Raw genomic sequence first — 11,757 nt, 5'->3', positions numbered from 1 at the left:
TCTTCTAGTTTCCTAATTCATAAACATGTGATTTAACCCAAAGATAAATAAAACAGAATCAGAAAAGCTGTATCATTTACAAAATATTAAAGTGAGCTGCATTTGATATGGCTCAATCACACTGTCAGTATAAATGTGATTATAACAAAGGCTTTAAAGGTGGTGCACAATTTCAAACAACTTTTCCAAGGTGTGAATAATAAGGTAAAAGACTTAAAAAAAAAAAACAAAAAACTCAGACATCCATAAATAAATATAAATGAGGTTAAATCACAAAGTTGACATCAATTTATAATAACATATAAAATACACGAGTAGACATTAAATAGTTTTAATGAATCCACTTCCTTTATTGCAGTAACCTCTGTACAAAGCAGCAACTGCAATACTAAACGTTAAAACATTAGAAAAGCATCTGTGTGACAGTTATAGTACAGTATTATCAAAATATTACATTTTTAAACTTAGTAGATAAACATCCACCAGAGTTCAATTCTTTAAATTATTTTTCCATAGTCTTTAAAAATATGTAATGTCAGAAATCATAAAAAAGAATGTAAAAGGAAACCTAAAATACAAAATAATGTAACAAATAAATACTTGATTTAATTAACTATTAATAATCAACACCACCATTCTCTCTAAACCCACTAAATTTTTGCCTATAGAAATAATGAACTGTCATATGCCATTGCATAATTATTTCCAAGTTATCACCAATGATTAGAACTAAAAATTTGGCATCAAAATAATCAAATTCAGTATAAATAAAATGGAGTAGAATAGCTTCAACACTAGCTAGCATCTCTTAAGAATTAATTGTTCAGATTTATTAGAGCACTACAACCACCTTGAAAATTTTGATCTGGTGTCTAGTTTTAAGTGGAAGTAATACTTTTTTTTAAAAAGTGAAAAGCTTCTTACATTATTTCACAGACAATATTACCCTCCCCCATTATGCATATTTAGATATATTTTATGTACTTTATACACATATGTATGATGTATGACATTTGGTTCCTGCAGTACAGATCACAATTATGGTTTCCTGAATGGGAAAAACTTAAAAACAAAAAAAAGTAAGTGTACCTGTGCACATTTCAAGATAGCAGCACTCAGTTATGCCCTATTATCCATTTAAAAAGGTCAAACATGATATTGTTAACTGAATAATATGACATTTCTACTGTCTTTTCCTCCTCAAACACTACAGAACTTCCAATAAATGGTATGATTCTATGAGTTACAATGTAGGGAAAAAATTTTAGATTAACAACCTCATTCTCTTAACATCCTGAATTCAAACTTACTACCAGATCTCCATTTTAATATTAATTTAGTTCATGACTCATGCAGTAAAAATACTGCATTATTGACAACAGCAGTGATTTTACAGATTTCTATCAAGATTCATGAAAATCTGCATAAATTCTTTACCAGTGAAATTTGTACCAATGAACACACTGAACAGTACTTTGGATGAAATGTTCTCCATTTCTAACTGAATGAAGTTACATACCTTTCAAATGATCACCTTTGTTCTCTATGAAATGTGTATCTCTCAGTCTAACTTTGAACTTATGTTTGCTGAAACAATTTTTAATCTGATTAATCGTGATCACCTTAAAATGCAAAAAACCAGTAATATGTCACTATAAATACACATATGCATCTGTGTATGCATATACATATACACACACACATACAGATGTGTAGACATATATCCCTTGAAATGTTTTTAGGAAATCCTTCCTTGAATAAAAAATGAAAAAAACTTCACATTAATAATTGCATATAAAGCTTTTTAGTAACAGTACATATGCACTGTCAAAATTGTACTAGTAGACTATGATGTCAAAACAGACATTTCAAAAGCACAAACTGGCAGTTTTTCTTAACACAAAAGTTTTAAAGTATTAAGAATGGGTTAAATTTAAATGTTCAGAATAATCTGTTCAAACCTGAGTATATTAATTAAGACTAAGTGTACTTGACAATTGAATGAATTAAGCCTAAAAACATTTCACTAAGAAACCCGTGGTCCATTTAACCATTTGATGAAACATTAAATATTTTAATGATTTATAAAAGGATGCTTTAGTGAAATTCCATGTAGTGTTTATTGGAATATTCTATTAAACGACAATGCTTTTTCTAATTTTCCTCCAAAAAATCTTTTAGCATTTTGTAAAAGTCCCTCATATTTAAGGAAAACTCTAAATTAGGTAAGATCTTTCTTCTACTAACTACCAATGATCTTGAAATTTTTTGCCTAAAGAATGACAACATGTGATTTTTCAGCATGTTTTTTAGAAGTACTGGATAAATCTTCAACATTCCCTAAGGTTTCAAGACAGGATAATCAAATAAGGATATAAATAAAAGCCAATTAGAGTTTGGTTTTTTTAAAGGTTTATTTGGCCTTTTTTCTCCTTCAATCTACATTTATACAAACTCATGCAAACCTAACCTTGGGGTCACATTTTGGTTCCCATTTTTTTCTTGCATCTTTATTAACTTGCCCTAATTTCTCACTTTCTTTAGTGTATCTAACAGACACTTTTATATAAGTAATAGAAAACATACAGTACTCAACTGGTCAATGGAAGATGAAAAGCAGTGTCCATTTTATTTTAAGGTGAAAAAGACTAAAAATAAAAAGAGCTAAAGGCAAAGTTTGACATTCTACAAATTTATAAAAGAGGATAGATGGATGAAATTTGGTTAATTTCAGAAGGCACCTCAAGGCTAAAGGCTTTTTGTACTCCTTTCATCAATCAAAAAATAACATACTTTTATTGCTATTCAAGTAGCAAAGGAAAACTTTCATGAGTTTCAGTCCAACAACAAGGAATCATCAAGAGTGAGATACAGAATTGACTAAAACTGAAGTCTCCATACACATATCAATGAAGCAACTTCCCTGTGTGCTTTCAAATCAATGAAATAGTGAAAGAAAAGTCACAGTCTGCCATTGTGATGTTAACGTGTCATTGAAGATTTCAGTGATTTCAGTTTCACTAGGCACTGAAGTACCGTGTGGAGGGCTGTCCACTGTGCGGATAGAACATTTAAGAATAGAAGGTAAGGACACTCTGATGATTCCCACGGACTAGGAGAATTGGCGGTAGGTCCTTGGATAGAGCTTCTAACCATGCCATGTAGAGAGCACTAGACACAGCACCTTTTCGTGCAACTGGGAGACTCCTGGTATCCAAAAAACAAAGGCAATTAATTAAGCAATGCATTTAAGTTGAGAAGAATAAAATGTAATAAAATTTATAAATTAAGTTACAGTAATAGTAACTAAAAATTACCAAAGTTACAGAATATTTTTGAGTGCAGGGAAATTCTGCCTATAATATAGTGACTATTATACTCACATATCACTATTCTCATTTTTTTCAAGTTTGAAAAGATTTTTAAAGTATTTCTTCCTGAGAACAGCAAATAAATATTTCTGTAAACCGTAACATTTAATATCTAACATTAAACCCCGAACTACCCTTTAGAATTCTTTTAGGAAAAAGGGATGTTTCTACCTGAATTTAGATAGTGGTAACTATACACGGAAAAATGAAATTCAAACATAATTTATTTTACATATTAATGTCCATTTTCTCTCATCTCTCTGGGCTCTCATTTCCATTTGTAGATAGTGGTAGTACGTTCAGCCGTTCCACAGTGTTTTTCACTAGATTTTGATGTTTTAGTATCTTCTATTACAGATACTTGACTATCATCAGCAAAATCTACAGTTTTCTGGTGTAGAAAATGTTAGTTGTTAAAATAACAACCCTTTGGAATGACTTTATTTCATCATTTGGCATGTGTTCAGAGGTCTGGGCCTTCCTTACCAATTTAAGGACCCAGACTCTAGGACTGTGTTCAAGAAAGATCTAGCTAACCTGGTTTAGTGGAGGAAAAGCCAGAGTAAGCATGAAGATCTACATTCAATGCAAGGACACGTGTCTATATGTAAAGTTTGTGTGCAGGAACTTGAGGGTGGGGATTCAGATAGGAATCACGTTTTAAAGTTAATTCTCCACGTAACTTTATGGGGTTATGTTTATGAAGAAGCTACCTGGGGTCCAAATTTTAACTTGCAGCTCTCAAACCCTACATATGTTGACTATGCTGTGGTGTTTCCAAAGCTAAGGAATTTTTAAAAGAAGGGAAAAAGCACAAAGGAAAAATTACAAAATAAACTACTATGATAAGTACTTAGATCCATACAAACTTCAGGCTAAAATTTTTATTTTTCTTTCCTCCTATCTTAAATTATTTCTTCATATGCTTAAAGCAAGTGTATTTTTTAAAAAAGTTAATTTTTTCCTCCTTAAACTACTAAGTAATTATGTATGTTATGTAGATACGTATTTGGTAATAGAAATTAATCCTAATTGCATTATCATAAAATGAATACCCCCAAAAATCTTAGTATAGGTATTACTTACATGACAATGATATTAGCTGTGCTTGAATGTTCCTTTAATAATTCATTTAACCTGATCTGCCGGTATGTCTGAAATGAAACAGAACAAAGTCATTCCTAGACTTTATGAAAATTAGAAGCTACCGTGGTTCATAAAACTATAAGGAGACAAAAGGAAACCAAAATCAATTTTGATGTAATAAGAATATCTGTTCCCTAATTTAAAAAAATTAATCCTTTGTACTATCCACATAAAATTCAAACTTCAAGTAGATTTAATTTACACAGCTGGTTCCTCTCATAACCAACTACAGTTCCTGATACTTATGTCTTAAGTAAAAAAAAATCATAGGGAAGATTAATGAAAAGGAAGCAGGAAAGAAAGAATACCTTGGTCTTATAAAGTTCAAGCTCATTATCTGTTATTCGCCATGGTTCGTCTTCTTTCATTTTATCTGCAACATCTTGTTCTTTATCATCTTCATGAAGTCTGTATGGCTCAATCATTTCATCAAAAGCTATAATACTTAGAGAATACTGACAATTAACTTTATTTTAAATTACTTAACAATAAGATCTTAAACATTAAATTATAACTTGAAAAGTTAGTGTTTTCCAGCTATTCTGCTCCCTTCTGTATCCTTAGATAATCACTGTGGGAATTTATTCAGAAAACAGCAATCACTAGTTTCTCAAACTTCGAAATTTAGAATCATATTCCTAATAACAGAATTGCAATTTTAACTGCTAATGCAGATCTCCTTTTATCTACCCCTGCTCCCACACCCACCACCCTCAATCTAAATAAATTTCACCCTGTAGCCAAAATAACCCTCTTGAGTAGTTAAGTAAAAGTGTGTTACTCCTTTACTCAAAACACTTAAAAGCTCTCCCAGTTCAAGTACCAGTGAATAGAAGTAGTTAAGAAAAGATTAGAATTTTGTGAAGGGAGGAAAGGGCAAATATTAAACATTTAAGAAGATGCAGAATTAATCTCTAGATCTAAAGATACTTAAGACAAAAGATAGTACAAGAACATGAATAGCACTCTAATCCTCTATGAATGTGAAAAACCTATTTTTCAGTATCAAGTCTCATACAAAGCTCCTGCAATATATAATTTTATAAGAGGAAAGAAGTCCTCGCCCTGATTGGAAACTTACAATGAATATCTTACTGTTTTCTATTTAAAATGAATTTTTCATATCAGCTTCATCATGTAGTCAACATATATCTGAGAGTAATTAAAATTATATACAGTAATATAAACATATAATAACAATCTCTGTATACCATTTTCAGGTAAAATAGTCCACAAGTCTACTTTTCTTTGACTTGAGAATTCTGAATGCAATTATTATAGACAAATTCTTAAATTTTTCCTATTTTAGTAAGAAGATAAAATAGTGGAAAGTAATACATATGTGGAGTAGGGACTGAAAGGTCATAGTGAACAACAGATGAACAATGGATATTTAAAGGACTGTATGGAATTTCTGTGGCATTAGTAATTTTCAGAAATTACTTGTAAGGCAGTAACTGAATTCTTCTCTAAATATTGAAAATGCTTTGGACTTACTTCTATCTTCTACAGGCATGCCAATTATCTGCTAGATTAAAACAAAAGTTGACTTTACGTGTAACTAACAGCAGGCAAAACTCCCAGGTAATTAGTTTAAGTTAAATAACCTGTTTTACTTGAATGTCTGAGTAGGTCACCCATAAAAGAATCAGAGATTTGTACAAAGTAATTTATTCAATAACTTACTTTTCTTTCTTTGGTTTAGTATTAATATCTCCTAAGACCATGATATCAGAGAAGTCTATCCGGAACTTGCTAAGCAAAGTAGCCATCCTGGAACAAAAGACAGCAGTATTGAGATACATGAAGGGTGTATACAATAAGTATTTTTGTTCTATTTAGGGCTGAAACCATATATCTAAAAAGCATGATTTACAGGAAAAGTCTATCAAGTACTGAACAAAGTCCAAATGAATTAATTCATACTGTACATTCACAAAACAGACATCTAAATTCTCTGAGTAGAAAACTTCTATTGTATTCTTTTAGTTTCTCTGAATCTCTCCTTAGCATCCAATAATGAATGGACAAAACAAGAAATTAATAATAAAACTGAATAGCAACAACTTTGTTTAAGTTAATTTTAGACAAATTATATTGGTAAGTATATTGATTTTAGTAAAAACTTAGTCAAGTTATTTTAAAATTATTTTTGGATTATTCTTCTATCCATGAAGAATGCTTATCTCAAGAACCAAATACGACTTTTTGAGCAAACCTGAAGCTATTAACTGATGGCAGATTAAGTTCACAGCATTTTTTTTTCTTTTGAACTGGGACAAGCATGGGAAAAGAACTCCAAGCCACTGATTTTCCAGTGAATGAATACCTTTTTGGAGGCAGAGTTGGTAATGAATCTTTTGTTGGTAATAACAAAAAAGTTAAAAACATACATATAGGAAAAGCAATTAACAAAATAGGATTTTATTTTTAATAAAATGAGTTTTCTAAATTAAGATGTTAGGAAACAAATGAGCTACAGGTTTAACTTTTAAATTATTACCAGTACTTCCTGCATAATTCACTGACATTTTCTGGATTGTCTAATTTTTATCCTACAAAATCTATATTGAAATAATGAAGTACTACTAGATAAATGTCCATTAATTTAAAATAGACTTACGCTCTCCGGTCATGGTCTATTCTGTTTATTTTTCCACCAATGAATACTCTGATCTTACAATCTTTCCACTTTTTCTTGGTAGTCAGAAGATAAGGTATCAATAAAGTCAGACCTAAATCATAAAAACATAACAAATCATTTATTGAACACTACTTCCCCAAGTAAGAAGTTTTAATTCAAGTTAGTTGCTAAAAACTTGTTTACTACAAATCAGTATGAACCAGTATTTTTCTTTTTGTCCCTCCTTAATAATTCAGTCAAAAATCCATTTGGCACATCTGAACAAGGGAGGACCTGTAGAATCAGAGCCCATGTGAAGGCAGAGAAATGATACAGTGGCCTGGCAGGGTCAGGAGATTAGTCACATCAGGACTGAGGAAATGAGAATATTCACTGAAGCTAACAGGAGCCATGTTTCTCACTGAAATGAAAAACATAAAAAGTGAGAAGCTGAACCAAACCCTGAAGTGCTGGACTGGAATTGGTTTGAATCTATATCTGCATATATAAACCAATGTATATATGTGTATTTCCTAGATCTGTCCACTGAGAGCGCCAGAGAGCAGTGACAACCTAGTAGCAACAAGCCTATCTAATACCATTACCCACTAAAAGGAATCAAGGATCCTTGAATAAAGCTGACTCAAGGATTGCTGTAGGTAAAGTACAAAACTGAGCCTGGAATATTTTTTATCAGAAAATTAAAAAATGATTGGGACACAGCAAATGAAAGTCAGCCTAAATTAGAGGCTACTGCTGACCAAATCTGGAACAATCTGATCAAAAACAAATAATGAGAATGAAAAATCATATGCCACTAAATGGGAATCTGTACGTTCACACAGACAGAAAGAGAAAGATCTTCTTTACAGTAAAACACCAACTAATAGACGAGGAAGAAATGATGGGATTGATAAAATCATCATTTGGCAACCACAAACACATCTCAACAAAAACAACAGTAAGAATAAATTCAGGCAGAAATATCATTGGATGCAAAAGATGGTGACAAAAACCACAGTAACAATGGTATATATTTACATAGTCTCAAAATAACTCCCCATCACTCAAATGCCTGCAATTATAAAGGTGAATAACATTAATTTTTTCAGTATATAAACCTGGTGAAAACCAACTTACTCAATGGTCAAAGCTAACCTCACCAGTGGTGAGATAAATTAATGTTATGTGCCACCTGATAAGAGACAGACAGAAGGGCACAGCATCACTTCTGTGATATTTCTACCCAAAACACGTAACTTGAAACTAATTACGATGAATTATCAAACAGCACTCCAAATTGAGTGACATTCTACAAAATGGTCTGTAATATTAAAAAAAAAAAATTAAGGCCATTAAGCTCAGGGAAGGACTGAGCAACTTCCAAATTACAGGCCACTGAAGAGACCGACAGCTAAGTGTGATGCCTGATTCTAGAACTAATACTGTTGCTTTTGAGAATGCTGGTCTAACGGGAATGGGGTTTATGGGTGAAGAATACACGCTATCTCCAAGTACTATTCCCACAACTTCAGAAAATTTAAACTTGTTTAGAAATGTTAGTAACCTTACCTCCATCATCAAAAAGCCACCAGACATCAATAGTATTCTTTCCCTGCTTTTTCTGAAACTGTGTACTAGCTTCAAGAAGCTTTTGATCAGCTACATTTAAAGGCACAGCAGGGCCTTTGGATTCTAAAGAATTAAGCAGAAAAATAAGATATAAATAAGGGAGGTAACTATTAAAGTCTCTTTAGCTAAATTCCTATAATTCTCTAACTTTTATATATTCAAGTGTTTATAATGTAGTTAGTTGTATACTTGGCATCCATCATAAGTTTTTAGTTGTTTATAATTTAAACATACTTAAAAATCATTAAAGATAAATGTGTCTCTACAATACCTGTTTAGTATTGAGTATGTACTCATCCAAATTATCTTGCCTAATTTCTAATATTTGGAAACACTCTGAATTAAAGAGAATCATAAAAACGACTTGAGAAAATTATAAGTGACTGCTAGATTCTGAGTTTTGAAAAGCTGTTTTATGCTGAGTAAATTAAGTTTAGGCTTGTTCCATGAACATATTTCTTTTGCAATCTGGTTTCTCAATAATTTAAAGCTCGAAAAAAAATTAAAACAAAATACTGTTATCTGTAATATAAAAGATAGAAGGAAGTGAAAGACATATCAATACAATCTTGCAATTATCACAGTGAAACCTCTCAGCCTAAGAAAAATCTCCCTCATGTTACCTCCCCTCAATATGTGAGACTGAATTCTGAAGTCATATCATCACCACATCTTTCTTTGAACCACAGAAAGATGGTGGGAACTCCCAGGAAGGGCACCCATCTGCTGTAGGTTTAAAGAACAATTTATCAAGGGAGTTCCCATTTGTATCCCTAGGAAATTAAAAAAAAAAAAAATGGCACTGGCTCTATGAGTAAGCAAATGACTATAATGAAATCCCTACAACAAATTTTAAAAGCAGAAATCCACAGAAGGAAATCTGATCACTTTTGTAGAATGTCCATCATTCACTTTTCATGCTGCCATGATGTACGCAAACATGATGAATGATTTTGCATGATGAAATATGGCTACCAAACCACACTGCTCCATAACTCTCACCTCTATCTCCTTCTCATAAAATTCATGTACGTTGACATGACTGTGTATCTCCCAAACGCAGCAGGACTGTGAGAAATATTGTAATTTTTGAAATGAGAAATATATTAGTATCAAAATTAAGGACTTGGCTGGGTACAACCGATGGTAAAGAATGCAAGTGACACTGTAAATAAACCTATTTCAGTGTCTCTATTTATCATCTAAACCATGCAGTTTAAATTAAAAAATTAATTTTCAGGATTTGAATATTTCAGAAATGCTATTGTGATTTAAAAGAATTTGTCTTTGATACATCACCTTTTCCTGTGATGATTTAATGCTTTAGTTGGACTAATGACAATTTTCCTAATCTGCCTTTAATAAATAACTGTAACATCACCTCACAATGGAATAAAAACTAAGATAAAGAAAGAAAATAATAAGACTGGAGTTAAAAAATCAGCAGTATGAGAAAAGGGATTAAAACAAAATGATGAAAAATGCCTGCCTTTTTTCAACAGTGGTTGAGTTGGAGTCTTGCCATCCTCTTCCTCATCTAGATTATGTTTAAAAAACACAAAATGTAAGTTAATTGCCTTTATATTAATAAAGTAATGAAAATATAAATAGAACACATTTATAAACAAAACATAGTATGAAGAAACAGTGTGAAAAATAATTAAGACTGAAGATATTTTCTACATTGAGTGTTCAGGATTTTAAAAGGTGTATTTTAGACTCCTCCAACAGGGCTACTCAAAACCCATCCCTAAATTTTATTCCTGTAAAACCGGAATTTTTACTTCAAAAATTTCAGAATTTTTAAACTTTTAAACTTTCATATTTGAAAGCAGTTGAAAAAATGTTGAACTATGGATTACAGAGTAGAAACATGACATTCAAAAAACTGATGTTGCAGATAATACTTAAATTTCATACAGGCCACTGCATCACTTTGCAAATGACTGACAAGTAATTTTAGAAACATTTAATGAATATTTGGTATTTGTAAAAATTAATCACCACTTGGAATATTAAGGAATTTGATCAGACACGAGTTTTGTTTTATATAAAATGCCAGGTTACACGGGAGTGACTTTTCATATACATAAATTTATATATGGATATGTATATAAGTATATGCATATATGTATACATATATTTGTCCATATATATTCACATATACATAGATATTTCCTGGGCTTAGAAGTTTCCCTAATCTCAATTTTTTTTTCCTTATCACAAGCTATACTACTTTTGAGGCACATAAAACTCCCAACTTGGACAGGAAAGAGTACACTGCAGTCGGCTCTTAAGCCCAGAATTCCAAGATTACCTCTAACCCTTTTTCTGGCCGTGTTACCTTGAGCTACTCACTTTCCTCATTTGTTAAAATAGTGAACAATACCTACCTCTTAAGGATGTTATATTGCAAGCATCAATGCACTCAGCTCAGTGCCTAGCACAAAATACATATTCAAAGGGTATTGTTTTTGTCCCTTTGCACACTATATGAGTCAATAAGACGGATATACCAAGTATAATAACTATACCAGAATGTTTATAATTCTGAAGACTTAAATTGTATAAACTTTCTAAATTTTCTATGCTAATTTTGAAAATAACTGGCTAAATGGAAAATAAACATGTAACAAAGTGAATGCTAATTTTTATGCCTGTTATGGAACAAGAAACATTTCAGTTATCACATTTAATTTTATAGTATTAAATATTGTTGTTCTTAGAAAGCAGACATTTGATATTATCTTTCTTTAATGATAATAAAAACATTTATAAATATAACTATGGACATTCTGCATTTATTTCAAAGAACTCACAAATGTCAAGGAAATCTTGACACTTAAAAAGGATTTAAATTAAGTTAAAGGCATTTACATTTTTATACTAAATGATGAGCAGAAATGTACTGACCCAGTTTCCTACTCTATAATTACTTCATAAGATTGTGACACACATTCATTAATGAGCTAATGTATGGCTAAC

The 11,757-nt window shown here is 31.4% G+C and overlaps 1 protein-coding gene across 2 annotated transcripts in view; it reads right to left on the bottom strand.

Moving 5' to 3' along the window:
- Positions 1-326: 326 nt before the first annotated feature.
- The window catches only part of SLC12A2 (solute carrier family 12 member 2), an 84,553-nt gene continuing 73,122 nt past the window's right edge, over positions 327-11,757 (bottom strand). The window contains exons 21-27 of one of the 2 annotated variants that reach the window (XM_010981026.3): positions 10,262-10,309; positions 8,713-8,835; positions 7,141-7,252; positions 6,204-6,290; positions 4,826-4,961; positions 4,458-4,525; positions 327-3,207 (exon numbers count right to left, since the gene is read on the bottom strand). In XM_010981026.3, coding sequence (XP_010979328.3) covers positions 3,072-3,207; positions 4,458-4,525; positions 4,826-4,961; positions 6,204-6,290; positions 7,141-7,252; positions 8,713-8,835; positions 10,262-10,309 — 710 coding nt within the window. In that variant the 3' untranslated portion in view covers positions 327-3,071. The remainder of the gene's footprint in view (positions 3,208-4,457; positions 4,526-4,825; positions 4,962-6,203; positions 6,291-7,140; positions 7,253-8,712; positions 8,836-10,261; positions 10,310-11,757) is intronic. The other variant, XM_064483763.1, reaches the window with a different exon arrangement.

Source organism: Camelus dromedarius, chromosome 3, assembly GCF_036321535.1.
Source record: "Camelus dromedarius isolate mCamDro1 chromosome 3, mCamDro1.pat, whole genome shotgun sequence".
Lineage (NCBI taxonomy): Eukaryota > Metazoa > Chordata > Mammalia > Artiodactyla > Camelidae > Camelus > Camelus dromedarius.
The sequence above is the reverse complement of the archived record's forward strand: the minus strand, read 5'-3'. Positions and strand labels throughout refer to the sequence as shown.